At 40.9% G+C, this 21032-nt stretch overlaps 2 protein-coding genes and 1 non-coding gene across 8 annotated transcripts in view; 2 read left to right on the top strand and 1 right to left on the bottom strand.

Annotated features, from left to right (window-relative positions):
• Positions 1 to 4422: 4422 nt before the first annotated feature.
• Btg4 (BTG anti-proliferation factor 4) overlaps positions 4423 to 21032 on the bottom strand; it is a 17778-nt gene continuing 1168 nt past the window's right edge. The window contains exons 1-7 of one of the 6 annotated variants that reach the window (XM_006510499.4): positions 19892 to 21005; positions 10898 to 11021; positions 8161 to 8217; positions 7643 to 7841; positions 7062 to 7199; positions 6321 to 6519; positions 4423 to 5235 (exon numbers count right to left, since the gene is read on the bottom strand). In XM_006510499.4, coding sequence (XP_006510562.1) covers positions 4993 to 5235; positions 6321 to 6519; positions 7062 to 7199; positions 7643 to 7815 — 753 coding nt within the window. In that variant the 5' untranslated portion in view covers positions 7816 to 7841; positions 8161 to 8217; positions 10898 to 11021; positions 19892 to 21005 and the 3' untranslated portion in view covers positions 4423 to 4992. Of the gene's footprint in view, positions 5236 to 6320; positions 6520 to 7061; positions 7200 to 7642; positions 7842 to 8160; positions 8347 to 9110; positions 9742 to 10897; positions 11022 to 19891; positions 21006 to 21032 lie in introns of those variants that run through there. The other 5 variants (XM_017313490.2, XM_006510501.4, XM_006510500.3 and 2 more) reach the window with 5 other exon arrangements.
• Hoatz (HOATZ cilia and flagella associated protein) overlaps positions 18513 to 21032 on the top strand; it is a 24525-nt gene continuing 22005 nt past the window's right edge. The window contains exon 1 of the mRNA XM_030244326.1: positions 18513 to 18646. The gene's annotated coding sequence lies outside the window, so the exon portion shown is untranslated. The remainder of the gene's footprint in view (positions 18647 to 21032) is intronic.
• On the top strand, positions 20702 to 20785 carry Mir34b (microRNA 34b). The gene has a single exon (NR_029655.1). It is a non-coding gene; the product is annotated as a microRNA 34b (primary transcript).

The raw sequence follows: 21032 nt of genomic DNA, 5'->3' as shown, positions 1-21032 counted from the left end.
CATAAACAGGATCCAGCATTTGCTGCATACAGGAAACACACCTCAGTGACAAAGACAGACACTACCTCAGAGTAAAAGGTTGGACAACAATTTTCCAAGCAAATGGTGTCAAGAAACAAGCTGGAGTAGCCATTCTAATATTGAATAAAATCAACTTTCAACCAAAAGTTGTCCAAAAAGATAAGGAAGGACATTTCATACTGGTCAAAGGAAAAAAATCTACCAAGATGAACTCTCAATTCTGAACATCTATGCTCCAAATGCAAGGGCACCCATATTCATAAAAGAAACTTTACTAAAGCTCAGAGCACACATCACACCCCACACAATAATAGTGAGAGACTTCAACATCCCACTCTCAGCAATGGACAGATCATGGAAACAGAAATTAAACAGAGACACGGTAAAACTAACAGAAGTTGTGAACCAAATTAATTTAAAAGATATTTGTAGGACATTTCATCCTAAAGCAAAAGAATATACCTTCTTCTCAGCACCTCATGGTATCCTCTCCAAAACTGACCATATATCAGGCATAAAACAGGTCTCAACAGATACAAGAAGATTGAAATAATCTCATGCAACCTATCAGATCACCATGAACTAAAGCTGGTCTTAAATACCAATAAAAACAACAGAAAACACACATACACATGGAAGCTGAACAATGCTTTACTCAACGATAACTTGGCCAAGGAAGAAATAAAGGAAAAAAATAAAGGCTTTTTAGAATTTAATGAAAATAAAGATACATCATACCAAAACTTATGGGACACAATGAAAGCAGTAGTAAGAGGGAAACTCAGCTCTAAGTGCCTCTAAAAAGAAACTTCACAGCACACCTGAAAGCTCTAGAACAAAAAGAAGCAAATACACCCAAGAGGAATAGACGGCAGGAAATAATCAAACTCAGGGCTGAAATCAACCAAATAGAAACAAAAAGAACTATACAAGAAGTCAACCAAACCAGGAGCTGGTTCTTTGAGAAAATCAACACGATAGGTGAACCCTTAGCCAGACTAACCAGAGGACACAGAGGCAGTATCCAAATTAATAAAATCAGAAATGAAAAGGGAGACATAACAATGAAATATATCTTACAATAATTATTCTGTTTGTTGACTATTAACAGTTGAAAATATTAAAATCATGTTCTACAAACATTAAAAAAAACAAAAAAAAACAAAAGAAAATGCCTCCTTCAGACAGGCCTATAGGCAAGTCTGTGGGGCGGTTTTGTTGAGTAGTGATTGATACGGGCAGGCCCAGCCCACTGTAGGTGCTCTCTCACCCCTGGTGGTCCTAGGAAACATAAGAAAGGTAACCAAATGTGAGCCTGAGGAGAAGCAGCTTTCCTTGGTGGCCTCTGCTTCACAGCCTGCTTCTGAGTTCTGCCCAGAGTTCCTTCCCTGACTTCCTTTAACATTGCACTGTCAGATGACATACCCTTCTATCCCAAGTCCTTTTGCTCATTGCTATTATATTGCCAAACAACAGAGCTTGGTTTACTCTAACAGCAACACTTTTAGGCTCTAAGAAGGAGGATTAACTACGACAGATAAGCCCACACTGAAGACAGAATCATCCTCCCTGTGCTATAGTACTGAGAATGCTCCACAGAGCTGTCCACAGCAAACAGGGACAAGGAAACGGCCAGCACGGTAATTACATGGATATACAACTAAGATGATTAACATAAAATACAGAAGAATCCAATGGGATAGAAATTTTAAGCTGTGCCACAGAAGAAAGCTTATTTTCATAGCTTATACTTAAAAACAGTGGCTGAAACACTTATAACTAGATGGTTAAAAATACAATGCAGACTATAAAGAAAGTCACAAATTAAAATCCAAAACATTTTAGAACTAATAAGTAGTGTAGAAACAAGAGACAGTCTGAGCAAGACTGAGAATCAAGTTGACAGAAGGGAGGCCTAAGATAATATGGCTTAAAGAAAAATGAAAGAAAAAAATGAAAGTGGTTAAATAAACAGGTGAGAAAAGAGAGATCCTTTATTTAAAGATGGCGGTATCCATGAAAATGGATGAAGAACAATATACACAAAGGTCAAAGTGCTGTATTGTGGGGGTTGAATGAGATGGGTCCCCATAGACTTAATTCCCAGTTGGTGGCCACTTGGGAAGGATTAGGAGGCGGGGCCCTTCTGGAGGAGATGTGTTCTAGAAGGCAGGGTTGAGGTTTCCAAAGCCACCTGCCAGACCCCAGGGTGCTCTCTGCTTCCTGCTTAAGATGTGAACTCTCAGCTGCTCTGCCACACATACCTTCCCTGACCATCTCGGAGTCAAAACAGCTGAACCCTAAGCCCAATTAAATGCTTTCTTGTACAAGATGCTTAGGTCACAGCAATAGAAAAGATGATTGCAATAAATAAATAAATAAATAAATAGCATCTGTGCAGATCCAATGTTCCAAGAAAAACCAATACAGAATGGCTAGCTGAAATATTTGAGTCAAATACACTGAATTAATTTTCCAGATTGGTGGACAAGACAGATACTTAAGAAAGTAAAATGTGCACAGTTTTTGTGCATGGCAAGGAGTTCCAAGAAATCAAATTGGCCTGAGTTAGTTTTTTCCTCCCTTCAACGTGCATTGCCAGAAACATCAGCACGGAGAAAATGAGGTTGCAAGATCAAAATAAAAACAACAAACAACAAACCAACCTACAGTTGAATTTAGATCACACCTATGAGCCATTTGTAGAAAAGTCTTTTCATAAAATTTAACAAAATAGGTTTGATACAAAAGACTCTTAGTGAGCACCAAACCATTTAAAATGGAATTATAAACAAAGATCTATGTGAATAACTATCCATGGAAAGAATATATATATGTGTGTGTGTGTGTGTGTGTGTGTGTGTATTACATCTTGACATTAAAAATGACATGGCCTATGGAGAGATGGCTTAGCAGTTAAGAACACCGACTGCTTGGTTTGGGTCCCAGCACCCACATTGAAGCTCTGTATCTCCAGTTCCAGGGGATCTGATGCCTTCCTGTGTGGCCTTGTTGCTAAAATTCCTTCCCTGAAGAGGTAAGCAGCATATACCGTTTTCCTAAAGTGCAAAGACCAGCTGAGGCATGATTCCACTAAAGTTCACTCAGAGAACAAAGGAGTTTACGAGGCTTCCTTATAAAGCACAGGTGAAGGGTTACCTACAGGGGTGTGGTGCCCCTCCCCCAACAGACCACACCTGAAAAACATTACCCAGCAAGGATGAAGGCTTCCCTGTGCCCACATAGTTAGAGGCTCTCTCCCCTAGTCTTCTCCTGCCTACTATAACAACTCCTGAAGGCCACGTTTTAAAAAAAAATAAAAGGCACTGTTATACACAACAGATGGTAGGGAGTACCTGGATATTAACCTGTGGGTCTCTGCCCCCTCATGGGGGAGTGTAAATGGTCAAAATGCCCAGCTTGGATGATCTTGCACAAGGGGACAAAGTTGGATACCCCAAGATGGAGGTATCCATCCACCTTGGTTCAGAGGCTCAGCATAGGCCTCCACGGGCACCAGGCATACAAGTGGTGCACATATATACACCAGGCCAACACTCATACATACGACTTTTTAAATTTTTTGTTTTTTTATGACATGGACGGGAGCTAGGGTAATGGATATGACTAAAGTGTTTGTTGTGCAAACATGACTTGAGTTCAGATTCTCAGCACGACCTAAAAAGTCAGGCACTACCACCTGAGCCCAGCGCTGGGGAGGTGGAAACAAGAGGTTTGCAAAGCAGACAGTCTAGTCAATCAGCAAGCACAAGTTCAGTGAGCGATCTGGCCTCAGAAAATGAGAAGAGCAATGAAGGGACACCCAGCACAGACTCTGGGCCTGTGTACACAAGCAAGTGTACACTCAGGGACATGTGCATACACATGTACACATACACACTCACTCCCATACACATCTACATGTTTGGGCAAGGGCATGCAGCTGCCCTGGTATGATGTGGAGATCAGAAGACAACTTCTGGGAGTCCGTTCTCCCCTTCCACCATGTGTGTCCTGAGACTTGAACTCACCTGACAGGCTTGATTCCAAGTCCCTCCACCTACTGAGACATCTGGAAGCCCGGTGTACCCATTTTTTTGTTTTTTGTTTTGTTTTGTTTTCAAGATAGGGTTTTTCTGTGTAGCCATGGCTGTCCTGGAACTCACTCTGTAGACCAGGCTGGCCTCGAACTCAGAAATCCGCCTGCCTCTGCCTCCCGAGTGCTGGGATTAAAGGTGTGTGCCACTACGCCCAGCTACGCGTGTACCCATTCTTAAATCTGTTTATATGCAATAAGAATGTTTATATGCATTCTTAAATCTGCAACATGGCCACCATTTAGTGTTACTAGTGGTCACATGAGGCTTGCTAATAGGAATTCATATTTCTTTCGGTATCATATTTCTTGGCTTAGTTTGAATACTTTATTAGAAGCAAGTACCACTTTTATAAAATAGATGATATCAGTAAATCTACTCACTTTCAGTTGTAAATCAAACTTTTAAAAAGACATAAAAAGGGATTTATCTTTAAATTTTCCACCAAGCTTTTAACAGATTTATAAAATAGACTGGTTACAAGGAAAAAAAAAAAAAAAAAAAGACAAGTCCAGAGGGGATTTTGTCAGGATCAATCTTCCTTAGTTGAAAACCTACTTTTAAAACAATGATTAAAACAAGACTTAAAACTGTCTTGCAACAAACTGAACTAGAAGTTTGTTAAAAACACAAGAGTATTTATTTCAAGTCTTCCTTCCTATAATTCATTTTATTTTATCACCGGCAACATCTCTGTTCTATCACTTTTCTAGGCACCTATATTCACTAGTGTTCATAAAATTTTACATAAAGTTAAATAAGAATTAAAAGTAGCTAAAAGTCAAGTGCTGGTCTGTGTGCAAGGACAGCCTTCTGTGCTCACATTCCTGAAGCAGGCATTTTTTTCTACTGGGGGCATTTCTTGGCTTTAGCCTCATTTTTGCTTTAGGGAAGACAAGGCCTCTTCTCCAGGCTCTCCTGGTGCTGTCTGACCACTGAACAGTTGTGCGTTGACCCAGTGATATCTGTCCACCCTGCGCGAAGCTGGCCGGCACCACTTAGAGCTCTTGGGCACTGGGTGGCAAGCAGCCCCCGGGAGGAACCCACGACCATCTGCCAAATGCTTTCTACGGGGGAGGCAGAACCACGGCTGCAATGACTGTTTGAAATTTTCAACCTGGGAAGGAAAAACAAAGAAAAACAATTTATGAAGGTCACTGGATTAATAGGTAGTTCTTGAGACTATAAGCCTATTTCTCAGAAGTAAAGGCCTTTGAAAGCCACAGGGATTACAAACTAAGAAATCAAAGTAAACAGTCACCGACAGGAGATTTCTAGCATTTTACATGCCTTGAGGATCATCATTAATTTTTAATCTTTAACGAGGTGATTTTTTTCGTTCATGTGTTTGGATGTTTTGCCCGAGTACGTATCTATACCATGTGCGTGCCTGGTGCTCTTCAGTGGAGCCAGCAGAAGCCAGAAGAGGGTGTCAGATCTACTATGACTGGAGTTATAGTTGGTTATAAGCCACAAAAGTGGGTACTGGGAGGAGCTTGGGTCCTCTGAAAGAGCAGCATGTTCCCTGAACTGCTCAGCCACTTCTCCAGCACCTACAATGAATTCTTAAATGAAACTAAAAACATTTAAGCTGTGTTCTAGGAACGCCTTTAATGTAAGCTATTTGGAAAGCAGAGGGAGGATTAAAAGTTTATGGCTTTCTTGGGGAAATTAGTGAGACTATCTCTCAAAAAGAAAAGGGAACCAGATGGGACTGAGAACTGGGCTCAGCATCTAAGTAGGCATCTATCATGCTAGTTCATTTTGATTTTAAAAAAATCTACTAAACTGAGTGAGGATGCATACACGTTTAATCATAGAACTCAAGCAGGTGAGAGACAGGAGGATCATAAATTGCAGGCTTGCCTGGGCTAATTAGGGAGTCTCAAACTTAAAAAACAAAAACGAAAAAAAAAAAAAAACACTAATACAATTGAACCTGAAGTTAATGTAGAAGGAAACCCAGGTGCTTTCAAGTGCTCTGTGAATAAACAGGGCAACAAAAGATCACATCACACTCAAGAACTCAGCCACGTGGTGAAAATAGTCAAGGGGTAGGGAGACAGAAAAGATTCTGCCCAAATACTGACATCACGAAGAGGACTTATCTTTACCATCTCCCCATTTCTGCTCCTTCTAGAATGTTCTAGAATAGAGAGAAGGCATACTGCACACAATACTGCATACGATGCTGCACACAACCTGGTAGACGCTCTTTGGGTTGTTCACTTTGGGGATGATCTGGGCCTCCCTGCTGCAGCTTTCTTCATCAGAAGATGTGCCAGAGGAGCAGTCTCCCGTGGCTCTGTTAACTGCACAGCTGACATGCTGAGCCAACTCCCAGTTCTCCCATCTACCTTTAAAAGAAGCAATTGTAAAGGGATGCTTTTTCTCACCATACCTAAGTAGGAAAAGAAAATATTCATTAGCGATTCAACTTCTCACAAATTTGATCTCTATTTTAAAGGCCCTAGCTTTTTAAGGAAGCATATTGAATGATATTATAACCTGAAGCTCCTATAATGGTGTATAGTCAGGAAGCATATCCTGTCACCATATCCTTTAATTGGTCAGAAAGAACAACAACAAAAAAAATCTTTTGTTTCTTTTGGGTCAATTAATGGACTGAATTGTCCACCATGTCAGATGATCCTTCTGACACTTCCTACAGTGCTTAAAATTGTAAATCTGCAGTATGCAATAGGCTGCAATGACCCCAGTCATACTGCAAATACACTGCGGCGCCTTTGTGCTTGCCAAGTCAACCATCCCTAATGGAAATGTGTGTTGGCTAGTAAAAGTTTGCATCTCAAACCATGATCAAACAGTGTCCTTGTTGCTAAGCCAATGCTTTGGGCATCATCTTTCATAAAGGTACACAGAGCTGGCTAAACCACCTAAGGTTTCTGGGAACACCAAGCATGCAACCACGAAAGTACTCACCTACAGCACACCTCATAGGGATCGACCCATATGGTCATCTCCTTTGGAAGTCCCAGATGAAAAAAATTCACATTACTCTCAGCACAAGCCCTTTCTAAAACAGGGTCTTTATTCTCATTGTTGTTTATCCTGATACACCTGAGGAGGATATAAAGCAAGCAAGGCATGTTGGTGAGTATTTCAGCAGGAAATCACACATCCTGGGGTACAGCTCTTGCCCTACCCACACCTTCTTATCCTCCTCTATCCAGCATGCTTGCAAATGAAAGTAAAGCTTCATTAGCTTTTTGCTACAGTGGCTCAGAATGGGTGGCATGACATTAGATCACATTGTTAGGTCACCATTCACAGTCTGTCTTTTTTGGCAAACGAATGAGAAACTCTCTAATGCACCTAGTTACACAGGTCTGTAGCGTTCACTATACATCATCTGTCACACCTCCTTAAAGCCATGTTCAAACAAACTAACAGAAGCCCAGCAAAGGCCCCTTACTTGGAGACAGAAAACACAAGTTGCCGTGTTCCCTGCAGATGCTACTGGTGACCCGATTCCCCTCTCCCCTGGTCATGTGAGCTCTCACCTAAAAGCCTGCCCCTTGGAAGGGCAGTCAGGGTGCCAGTGACCTCTGTACTTTTCAAACAAGATGGTCATCAGCTTTAGTGCAAAGGTTTCTATCTGTTGAGTACTCAGTTTCTCATGCTTTTTCACCAATCTTGTGACAAAAAAAACTGCTGTTGCAATTTCGTCTCTCATGATTCCAAAGCAGTCTGTGTAGAGACCTGAAGCCATGGGAAGAAAGCAAGACAGAACCACAGAGGAGCCACGGTTTAAGTTAGCAGCAATAGTTAACTACTAGATGGAGATTTTATATGCCTTAAACTTAAATCGTTTTTTTGAGGTAGGAAAAAATCCCATGTGAACTGAGAATATCAATACAACAAACTACATCTTCAGCCCCCCTCTTTTCATGCTTTTCTACAAGAGAAACAATGTTTCTAAAGTTTAAAGCACTTTACCAATTAAGATGCTACATAAGTACCAAGCTACCAACCTGGAGAGTAGAGCATGCTAGCAGCCACCTTTTAAGAACATACTTACATAGAGTCAAATATTCAGGCTTCAGAGGACCGCCGTTGGAAAATGTGGCTTACAAAACTGCACAGTAAAAGATTAATAAAAACACATTACACTTGCTAGAAAGATTTCTCTGGTCTCTACAAAAAGTGGTCCAAAGTTAGAGAGCCAGCTACACTACTTGTTGCCAACTCTGACCCATACCTATTTGGTGAGGTTAGGGACTACTCCATATATGCCTGCCTGTTAAGGCCGATTGGTTGCTCACCCCACACAGGTGCTATCCACTAGAATAATCACACAGCTTTTCCAAGGACTCATCTGATTCCCCCAGGGCAATTTTAAACTGTTCTCTAAAGTGTTTAAAGATTTTAAAAAATGGATTTATTTTTTCTGTTTTGCTAATAATATGTGACAACTTATGACAAATAGCAAAACTCTAGTCTTCTCCCTTTCTATATATTACACTTTCCAATAATTTCATCTTTGCCAACACAGTAAAGAATTTATTATTGGATTTAAAAAACAAAAACCTAAGCCAATATTTTTGTTACCCATCCTTATGTTGACTACATACTGGTTTTTGTTAATTTTTTTTTAATCAAATGTTCATTTGTAGAATGAGTAGACAAGTTGATTCTCAATCATTCCTAAGGAGTAAGTTAGTGGGCTCCTGGTTAGAGCTTACTGATCTGCTTGTTAGGAAATCAGATTCCTAGACATTAGTCTCAGATCTACTTAAGTGGTCTTCTAAAGGCAAGGTATGGCCTACTACTCAATATTTAACCAGTTCCTCCAGATGATTCTTCATATCCAATTTCACAGGAGTGTGTGTGTGTGTGTGTGTGTGTGTCTGTGTGTGTCTGTGTGTGTAACCCATAATTGCTGGTCAGTTTCTTCAACAGTGAGAAAGAACTGACTCTCTAACCAGAAAACCTACTTCATATCCAAAAAACTCCAAATAACAGCCAGACCTTATAAGGAGACAAATCCATCACTTTGATGTTGTGCCTATGCAACCTAATCTTCAACACTGGAACTATACAGATTGCAAGTAATCCTCTACCACAAGGGGATATTCTGACTGTGAGCTATTTGTCGTTCTGTGTCTTCCCGTGGATGTATTGCTCAGGAAGTGCAGTGTGGCAAGCTCGCATATGGGTGCGCATCACACTGTGTGACAGGCATCCTCTGTTAAAGGATTTGCTCACAATGCTCCTGGTGTGTCAACTGATAAGGACCAGAATGGGACAGCTGCCTGCCTTGCCCTGAACACTGTCCTTGGATGCAGCAGCAGGTGGCCTTCTCCTGTTTGCCTCCAATATCACACTACTCCCTCATACTGGGTCTGCAAGTCCTCTTTTGTCAGAGATGCCACTAGTTTTGTCCAGACTTTCTCCTCCAGTAGAACATTGATGAGTTGTGAATTTGCAATTTACATGCCCACAATCTGTTATCTGAGTGTAGGGAGTGGGACACACACCTGAAGCTGCAGCTCTCAAGAAGGCTGGGAGTGGAGGACCTTGAGTTCAGAAAGCAGCTGGCCTACATAACGAGTTTTAGCAAAGACTTTACCTCAATAATAAAATGAGAGAGAGAAAGAGAGAGAGAGAGAAAGAAAGAAAAGAGGGGAGAGAGGAGGGAGGGAGGGAGAGAGAGAGAGAGAGAGAGAGAGAGAGAGAGAGAGAGAGAGAGAGAGGCAAACTCCTCATTATCCTCATAATCTTGACAACTGGTTTCAAATCTTCATAATTTTCAGTTTCCTATCAGTGAGTGTGAGGTTTAAACACAGTTTCACAGGGTTGTTCAAGATTACAGTAGGTAATTAATATACCTGGCCAGAAGCCTGCAGGATGGCAGTACAGAGGAACAGTTAAAAAGAAGATACAAAGCAGAAATAAAATCAGTATTGTGTGTTTGAATCCTGGTCCTCCAGGGCTTGACTTTGGCCGGTGAGTCTACCACTCTGATCCTCCATTGCCTCGTGTACACAAAGGAGAAAATGACAGTGCCCACTTCGGGGGCCTATCATGAGGATTAAGTATGAAATGCTTAGAGCAACACCTGGGACTCAGTAACTACTCTATAAATGTTAGATATCATTGCTTCTGCTAGCAATTTGACTATGTTTATAGGGATCTGTGTGCAAAGTATTACACAGACAACCACCTGGCATAAAATGCTCAGAGTGGCTGCCTGTCTTAATAACTACTACAAATGATTTTATACTTATTTTACTCTGACCTTTTTAATGCTGCATCAGTTAGTTAGAACAGAAAACTTCATATTGCAGCTATACTATCACATGTCACTGTGTCGGTTAACTGACTGATCTGAAGTGCAGAGCCTAGAGCATGCTCGATAAGTACTCAACCAATGAGCCATATTTCCTGTGCACATGTTAAACTTGGATTACTGCTACAGTGAATCAAGATCTTGCTTTTTAATTGATTCTCTCTTTTGGCTTTCTGTCATTTGTGAAGTTAATAAGAATACCACCTATAGATGGGCGTGGAGGCGCACGCCTTTAATCCCAGCACTTGGGAGGCAGAGGCAGGCAGATTTCTGAGTTGGAGGCCAACCTGGTCTACAGAGTGAGTTCCAGGACAGCCAGGAATACACAGAGAAACCCTGTCTCGAAAAAAAAAATAAAAATAAACATAAATAAATAAATAAATAAGGAATACCACCTGTGCCTTCTGAGATCCCAGGTGAACAGAATAAGACCCAGCAAAGGCTTAGACAAAGCCTTGGGCATTACCTCTTGCAATTGCTGTTTCTTTCTCTTCAAGCAACCGATCCAGTCATATACAGTGTAAAGAGTCGGCAGTAAAATGAAGATCTCACCAGTTATTTTTCAAATCCATCAAGGTTTTCTTAATCTGCTAAGACAGTGGTAGTATCATTAAAAAAAAAAAAAAAAAAAAAGAATTTTAACCAGTCGTGGCCCTCTTGTTCTAAGTAATCCCAGCTTTCACAACATATAACAATCTGTTCAGTGAGACTTGAGAGTTTTGCCCTGCTTGGGGTCAAGATCCCTGGTGCACAACCTAAGCTGCCTACTCGCTGCAATGTTTATGAAAGCTGACCCCTTTGGTTCAATTTGCAACTCTGAAGGGCCAGAGTTGTATCTCTATGGTTTCCCCAGAAGACAAGACAGGGCCCCTGATGCCACTTGGTCACTGATGGAGTCTCTGTCTACCCAACCCCATATTTTTCACTTCCCTAAAGCTTCCCACCTACAACTCCCAACTCAGAGTCGGTTCTTACAGGACTCAGCCACAGACATTTGGTACTAGGCATGTTCTGAAAGAAGGAGAGTATAAAGTGAAATTTGAGTCTGTATACTCACATCCTGGCTGGAGTAAATACCTCATGACTAGGGGTAATAGAATATGGGTCTGGATAGCTCCAGGCATGTTGGAGTGACATGAGTGTCAAACTTAGCAGTGGTGGATTAAGATATAACACAGATGTTAGGGATTGTCCTACATGTTAAAATATACTTGATGCACAAGAGGTGTGAAAATGTAAATGGTAGAAGGACCACTGAGATAGACAGAAACCACTAAGATACACAGGGACCCCTGAGATAGATGGCTGAGTACCTGGTCGTCTAAGAATGTCTACCTAAAATCAAATCAAGGTTAGTTCAGTTCAGTATTTATATGTCTTCCATGTCCAGCACATATGCAAACAAAGCAAAAGGGAAACTGGGGCTTGTTTATTTTAGTAATGCACAATATATTTCTCATTCTTCACTCTTGGCAGAGGATTCCCAAACTGCTATGGCTTGGAATCACCTTAAAAACACCGAAGACGGCCTCCTATCCCCTGGCACTGTGATTGAACTGAAAACAAGTAAAACCTTCACATTAGCATTTTTATTTAATTTAGAAATTACTTCATTCGCTTCTACAAAAACTACCCATGTAGTAAGATCTTTCATATTTGATACAGTGTGTCCCCCCTTTTCAAATAGGTAAACACCCCTATGGCTGTGAATATCTGTAAACACCAACTCAACGCAGCAAAGTGGGTCACTTTTTGTCCAAAGTTCCAGAAATTCCAATTCTATGGAGATCAATAGCAGAATGTCATGTATCAATAACAGCAACAACTTTCCCAGGTGCTCGGCCATTTGAATAACATTGGAGAAATGCCAGTCCTCAACATCAAGACTGTCAATGCCCCCCCTGTAATGTGCAGTACAGGAGAAGGTCATTAACCCCACCATCACCTGGCTGTCAAGGAGATTCTAAATGTGATTTTACATAGTTAATTACCCAACAATGCCTTGAGATTAGTATAGTAATTCACAGGAACCATTCTCATCTTCTCTTGCCATTTATCAGGCTAACATTTGCAAACAGTGTTTTTAATCATGTTAGAAATGGCATATGTATCAAAAGATGGCCTAGTCGGCCATCACTGCAAAGAGAGGCCCATTGGACTTGCAAACTTTATATGCCCCAGTACAGGGGAACGCCAGGGCCAAAAAGGGGGAGTGGGTGGGTAGGGGATTGGGGGGGTGGGTATGGGGGACCTTTGGGATAGCATTGAAAATGTAAACGAGGAAAATACCTAATTTAAAAAAAAAAGAACTGTAACACAAATGCGCATGTAAAAAAAAATTAATTAAAAAAAAAAAAAAAAGAAATGGCAAGACAAAAACTTCAGACTCACTGCGCTTTGCTGAACTAGAACTGGCTTCTCAACCCAAAGCAACACAGACATTAGCAAGCACACTCTTTTCCTTTGATAGTGCCTTCTGTTTGCGTTATTAAATTAGTGATGCCACGTGCTTAGTAACTCTTTTCTTTCTCCTTACCAGATGACAGGCTGTTCGGCTACACTGAGTTGGTGGGGCACAGGCGCGGCTGACGTTTTGAGCCCTCCCCTAACATTATTTTCTGAGCAGGTCCAAGCAGGCCTTGGGAGGTGTGAACAGGGTCATATAATAATAATGTACTTATATTTCAGGGAGGAACAATCAAGTAGAGTGTAAACATTACCCAATGCTTCCTTCGGTTACTTACGACTTCAAACTCCCGACCTCTGTTTCCTCCCTCGAATGGACGACATCTGTCAGTCTCCTCTGCTTCCCTAACACTGCCTGGTGTCCTACTGGCCGCCCACTGATATTAGACACTGCTGTGTGCCGAGTGGGTCAAACAAAACACAAGACTCAACCTTCCCTTTCAAGAGTTCTGTAATCTAGAGAAGGAAACCAAACACACGCACAAGCTATTGCTTAAGCATGGTGTTTTCTAAAATGGGATACTCACAAAATGGCTCCAAGTTCTTAGTAACCGAGAAAATATTGAAATAAAGAGTTCAGTAAAGTCAGGACAAAACAAAATACTGATTAGTTAAGGTTAAAATTGAATTTCCAGTGACAACTAAATGTCTAGTCTATTGAAAGGATATGAGGAGGATAAGGACATGGCTTAGTAAGTGAGGTCACCTGTCCCCAAGCCTGACAACCTGAGTTCAGTGCCCAGGGCCCACATGGTAGAAGTAGAGAATCATCTACCATAATTTCCTCTTCCTTCCACATGACACGTGTGCTATAGTTTACCTATGCCCACACATATAAATAAATGTGATTTTAAATAATTTTATAAAGAAGAGATATAAGAACATAGATCCAACATGGACCAGCCCAAGAAAATCTCTTAGTTGATTTATTGTTTGGTTGCCAGATTTTGTGATTTTTGTTTGTTTTCATTCGAAATTGCTTCCTATGTTGCCCTGACTGGTTCAGTACTTACTATGTATATCAGGCTAGCCTCAAATTGCAGCAATCTTCTTTTCTTTTGCCTCCCAAGTGCTGAGACAGCAGGTATGGCCAGTTTTAACCTCACTTAGCTAGAAAATGCTAAAATGTAAAGTTTAAAAATAAAATCTGTTCGCTGTTCATGTATAATGTCTACAGATCCCATTAAAAGACAGCCATTCCCTTGCTTAAGATACTGTCTTTAAGGAGTTCTTTTTTTTTAAATGTCAGATGATTTATCCATAGCATATAATCCTGGTGTTCTGACCTCTGGGGTTTGGATAAGAGGGCTAAGCCTGGGTAGGGTGCCATAGGACATGGGGGAAGTGGGGTTCCAGGCTATTTAAATGACAATGATCAGAAAGAATGGGGTAAAATGAAAGATACATCTTCCTTTGTGTTATACCTGTGATTAAGAAAGATACATTTTCCTTTGTGTTCTATCTGTGAGTAGAATACAAAAATGGCCTTGTGCAAAGAGGTTTCCAAAACTCAATTTCTCCATTAAAATACTGAGTCCAACCTGATTGACAAGGCAAGGTATAGTCAAACCCCAAAATGCATCATGACTCAGTAGTTAGGAGTGCTTGCTGCTCTCGGACCCAAGTTCAGTCCCCAGCACCCATGTTGTTGGGCAGCTCACAGTCACCTGTAACCCCAGCTCTAAAAGATCTGGATGTAATCTACCCTTCTGAAGCATCCACACACACGTGGCACTTACACACACACACACACACACACACACACACACTAATCAAAATAATAAAAAACTTTTATTAAGAAGTGAAATATGATTTGGTCCTACATGTTTCTTCTTGATTTTAATTAAACTTTATAAAATGAATTTATTTATGATTATAGTAGTTTAAGACAGGGCTGTGAACTATACTGTAATTGTTAAGGCATATTGAACAAATTGGTGTGTTTCACTGAAGGGTTTTACCCTTCCCACACCTCATAAACTGCCTTGTTCTCTCAGGTCTTTCTTTTTCAGTTACAACATGTCTTTCTGTGTCTAGCTTATTTCACATAATATGATATTCCCATCCATTTCCCTTCAAATGCCATGATTTCATTCTTTATGGCTAAGTACTATAGCTGTATATATACTATATTTTAATTTTCTGTTTATCCACTGATGGGCACCTGGGTTGATTGTACATCCAGTAAATATGTGTATTCAGGTATTTTACTTCAGAAAAGTAATTTCAAAAATATGTAACATTAAATTAATATGAACATTAAATTTGATGGATTTATGAAATGATGAACAGGATTATAATCAGCCCTACTTAAGTTTTTGAGACAGAGTCTCTCTCTGTATAGCCCTGAGTAGCTTACAACTTACTATGTAGACCAGGCTGGCCTGGAACTCACAGAGGTCTGTCTGTCTCTACCTCCTGAGTACTGAAACGAAAGGCACGTGCCACCATATCTGGCTCCTATTTAATTTCTTTAACATCCATTCCTTAGATTTCAAGTTATATTTCTAGACTCATGTATTCATTTGAAAATGCATGTCCCACCTAATAAGAGTAAGGGGCATATAGATGTTTTAGAAAAAATGTACTGTCAGTGAAAGCTTGTCTCTGGTAACAAAATACGAAGCATTATTTCATAAAACAATGAGTGTATTTTATACTCTCTCTATAAACCCAATTTCATTGAATTCAAACTGCAGTTAAAAAAAACTCCAATAATTGTTGAAACACAATTTCCAAGTTGTAAGTGAAAAACCAAGACATTAAGGTAAAAGTAATTTGGAGTGTGCAGAACTGTTTACACACACAGTGTGCACTGACATAATAAATGTGTCTGTATGTGTGACACTGGAGTGTGCAGAACTGTTTATACACACAGTGTGCACTGATGTAATAAATGTGTCTGTATGTGTGACAACATTGGATGCTGTCCTAATCAAGTAAGGAAAGTATTGGTGATTGATATGTTTATTAATGGAAGATACTAACTATAAACTGAGTATATTGAGTTCAAGAGAAAGTAGAGAAGAAGAAACAGAAAGAAGATGAGCTCTAAAGGCACCTTGGGATATTTTTCCTGGAGATAGGCCTGAGCTTTAAACACGCTGTGGATGGACCAAGAGGGGAGGAGACAACATAAGTTCAGCTAAATATAAACACAATGAAATCCTTGAGATACACGTTATGAGTTAGAGAAAATAAAGAAATGAGTTGTATAATTGTTAAACTATATGCACGCTCGATACAGGAATCAAGAAGTCTTAAGTGCTCAATGAGGACAGTAAAAACAACTGCAATGAATAACTGTGCACAAAGTGACGCCTCTGAGAAAGGCAGACACTGATTGCATGCTTGCAAATAGATTAGTTGACAGGTAGCTTCCTATTTGGGCTTCACAGACTTAAGAATACCTACTAGGACCTCTTAAGGAAAATGAACTCTTCAGCAACACACTCAGACAACCAGCTAGCTACTCTGAAACCCCAAAATTACTTTTACAAACCAGGAAATCTACTTGAGATCTGCTTAAAGTGGCAGGAGCCAGTCTACAGTCAGGGAAGTTCATCTGTCTACGTGCACCTTGGAGAAAACCATCTACTTAACATGTATCTGGGTTCCATTCCAGGATTAAAAAGGAGAGGAGGGCATTCCACTGTTGGTCACTTACTTCCTCCTTCCTGAAAGAACTATAACAAGCAAGAATAAGCTACCACACCCTTCATGGACTTTGTTCAACTCTTTGATTTAATTTTCACAGTTTCAGAAAACTGCTAATCCCTCTTCTTAATTCTGACTTCTTTCCAGAATTCCAGTTTAAATACTTACCTTCATTATGATGTTCATCCATAGCCCAAACCCAGCCTTGCTTAGACCCAAACTCAACTCGTTATAAACATCCTCTGATTCTGTTTCCCTCAGCTCCTCAAATTTGTCCCTGGAGTTAGCAGCTGATCTTGTTAAATGGTTAATCAGACATCAAGTCCTAAACATTTTCTTTCACAAAATCCCTTATTCTGTATTTCCTCTATCATTCCATATGTGCATCTGTTAAAAATCATCTCCTACATTGAAGCTCAGCCCCCTCTGTAATCCATGATACTTTAATCCCCATAAAACAACATACACTTTGTAGGCATCAGGGGCTCTCCGAGAGCCAGAATGATATTCAAACTCCCTACGCTAACGTTTCTAGTCTCTCATGCCTACCTCCTACTATAATTCAGTCAATGCTGGTTTTTTTTTCTATATAGCCCTATTTTTGTCCCATATTTTGGTGCTTTTTAATTATGTTTTCCCCAAATGTTAACAATAACAGCACTCGAATTCAAGATTTCTTAAGCACTTAGTAATCTAAGTACTTAGACATTCAATATATTTTATGTGATATAAATATATTATCTAAACATTTTATGCATTAATATAATAATTTATATATTAATATTATGATGCATTAATATGATTAACATAATTTAACTATATTAATTATCTATACAAACAAACTGTCTATCCCTCCAATTAAACCACATCTCTGGAGACTGTTGTTCCCTAGAGATGAGAAATAGACAAGAATTGTTTCTGGAGTAAGAGCTCCATCAACCTTAACTAGGAAGCTATTTTTGTTAGATTGTTCCTAAAAAAGTAAATTAACATTTGATACTGAAAGCAAAACTATTGGTTAATTGAGAAATGGAAACAAGAAGCTAATTGAGAACTTTTCCTAATGAGAGTTCATTGAGTTGAAACCAGAGGTATAGAGCTGCTGGCAGTTCATTCTAGCTCAGATGACAACCCACTATGATTAAACAGATTCATTGATTTGTAATTATTCAAGGGCTAAATTGACTTCAACTCAGCCTTGCTTCAACTTATAAACTAGTTCCTAAGCATACTATCGTGAATATTAATATGGTCATCTGACATTTGATAGTCTGCATAAAAAAATGCATGGTTTTATTTCCTAGGAAAGTATGCATTTTTGAAATGTTTTAAAAGAAGTGGCTAAAGATCATTGCTTTCTAATTAGTGTCCTTCATTCTTTCCTCCCTAACAAGAACCTTCAAATGCTGCAGAAATAGCCTGCAACTGGGAGGTTGTATCAAGAAGAACAAGAGCTCAAGGCCAGCCTGAGCTAATTGAGTCCCTATCTAAAAACAAAGAGGACGTGTACAGACGATGTGCTGTGTGTACTGACAGGAGGAAGTCATCTCTCGATGGCCCTTTTACAGGAGTCATAAATTAAGTCAAGATAAATTTGTCAGATTCACGCAGGAAGTTCTTGTTTTTGATACTTTTCATGGTTTCCTTCCGGTCAATACTATCAACCCATCTCCTCAAAGGTCCTACCCCATCTCCCAGATCAACAAAAACCCAGAAATTAAAGCAGTAAACAGCTCCTCCTCAAGGTGCCTTCCTGGATCTATCTAACCAAATGTAATGGTCTGCTTGGGCATTTTAACCACACCACAGGCATTCTTACTTAGATTAAAACATGAGTCTCCCTGGTCTCTAGACATGCCTAGGCATGACCAGCAGATGCAATAAGATCCTTGGAGTTTCTCTAGTAACTGTGGGCAGGATCAACAGCAACCCTAAGAACAGACATTCTTTTCTATTGTTGCTTTCTAACAGAACTAGGGCACACGCATTTTTTTTTCATCATTTTACTTTTTATCATTGAAGAAAAAAATTTAGTCTAAATTTCAAGACAGTTTATGCAATGATAGCTTTGGATGGAAGCAATAAAACTCAGGTAAGATATTTAAGATGCTACTAATAGAGAAAATCCCTAAGCTGGGTGGAAGCATGACACATGGAGTGAAATTGAGCAAAATGCAAAATAAATGATTTTTTAATGATGTCCTCCTAAAACTTGTAACTCTTCATAGTGTTTATGGGATGGAGGCTATTTCTACTACTTTTATTTATATTTGAACGTTTAAATGACCTTTTGTAGGATACATTATACTTTTCTCAAATACAAGAAGACTGAATACAAGATAGTTATTTACAAATGTCTTTCATAAGTTAATTTTATAATAATCTGGCATTTTCTACTTCATTTTCCTTTCACTTAAGCCTTCATAAAACAATGACTCTGAAGGAAAAAAACATTGTCTTTTACTTTCAAAGATAATGTTAAAATATACACAAGTTTATTCTTGGGAAGTTCTTGGGTTTTAATGGTTTCCACTTGGAATTTGTGTTGAATGTTCCTGATGATTGGCATATATTCATGTAATTAGTGGCATCTACAAGACCATTTGCTGGGCTTACAGGTATCAGTGTATAGCTAAGAAATGTCCCTTTGTAGACTGCAAGACTGTTGGATCAATACAAATGGGTGTCATACAGCATACAGGAAGACCACAGTCTGGGACGGCTACTTCCTACTGAATTCCACAAAGTTTGCAATCAGAGAATACTGTATATCCTCTCTGGGCTCAATTAATTAAAGGAAAGGAGAGGAAAGACTAAAGGAAAGAAATATTAGTGAAGATGGCGCAGAAATGCTGTCCCCTCAGCGCCTCCTATTCCCAATATACACAAACACGCACCCCGTTATCAGATATAAAATAGCAAAAACAAGGGGAATGTAACTGACAGAAGATATGGCTTCTCGGGCTTCTACAGACCTCATCCTTAATGTCCAAATCTACCCTTGCTTCAAGGATCTACCTGAACTCTCACCTCCTCCATGATGGTGTCTGTCAGCTCTTGTTGGCACACCTCCCACCCCCACCCATACCTGTTTTTTTCTATTAGGAAAATCTATCAGTTTAGCAACTTTATACTGTCTGGAGTAATAAATAATGTGTTCACATTTTGTTACCACCTAGACTGTCTGATGGGTAGTAAGACAAACGCCTGTTAGGTGCTGGATTTGTAACATTTAAATAAAACAGGAGCCCAAAGTGAGACTAGATATCCTCAAGGCTCACGGGGAGATCATCAAAACTGTGTCTTTGATCTTATAAGGGCCACAACTTTGACCTACCAACAAGGGTGTTGGTTCAATGTTTGACCAGAAGAGTGGCCCACACTTCACTGTATGGCCCTGTAAGAGGTAGTCCTAAGAAAGAACTTGGGTACAGGCAAGGGCAATCCTGCAGGTATGAGTGCCCAGGCCTGCTCAGGCAGGAAGGCTCCAGATGAGACGCCTGGGAAGCGGTTTCTGAGAATGGGCATATGAACAGTGAGGAGGCCTGGGGCTTCTTGGGCAATATATTGGGAAGGAGAGATGGATGTAGGTCTCTGCGCTTCTTTCTTCGATGTAGCAGTAACTACACTGTGAAGATAAACTTCTCAAGAATCTGTCTCTCCATCTCCCCGGCCCCTTCCCAGGAGGCTCTGCAGGAGCCCTCCCATTGCCCCTTCTGGTAGCTTCTGCCACCCCTCCCCCACTCGCCCCGCCCCCTCGGCCTCGGGGTTCCAAGGGCGGTTGGTCGCTGAGCCACGGTCACTCGGCCAGTAGGAGCTGCGGGGCGCGCGGGCTGGACAGAACCGGCTCTAGACTTGGGTCTGGAAGCCGTGAAGAAGTTGTTGGAGGCGGGTCAGACCCGGCTTGCGGGAAGAAGGACTCGGGCCGGATGCCCTGGGGTCCGGGCTGAGTCGGGGGTCTCGGGGGGGACGGCGGGGACAGGGGGCCTCAGCGCCTGGGGGTTCACCTGGGGTCGCGCGCGGCCCTGCTGGGTGTGGAGGGGCCTCGGGAGCCTGAGGCACCTCTCGCTCCGCCGCCCTCGCCTGTCGACCGTGGCGAAAGGGGGCGAGGGGCCCGACCCTCGGGAGCTGCAGTGGCGGGCGCCCGGTGCTCGGTTTGTAGGCAGTGTAATTAGCTGATTGTAGTGCGGTGCTGACAATCACTAACTCCACTGCCATCAAAACAAGGCACAGCATCACCCGCCGCCCGCGGGAGGAGAAGCCAGCGCTGCAGCCCCACTGACTCCGCAGAAAGCCGAGGCCGGAGCCAGGATGCGTCAGCAAAGGGCCGGGAGCACGAGGTCTAAGTGCAAGTAACCCTCGGAGACCGGCGGCCTCCTTTAGGGACCGTTCGGCTACCTGTGTGTAAGAGCCAGAGCAAAAACGGTTCAGTGATGTGTAAAGAGAATCGGTATACACCGGCCTTAACATAAAAAAAA

Source organism: Mus musculus, chromosome 9 (genome assembly GCF_000001635.26).
Source record: "Mus musculus strain C57BL/6J chromosome 9, GRCm38.p6 C57BL/6J".
In the NCBI taxonomy this organism is placed as follows: Eukaryota; Metazoa; Chordata; class Mammalia; order Rodentia; family Muridae; genus Mus; species Mus musculus.
This window is presented reverse-complemented; position numbering and strand designations above follow the sequence as displayed.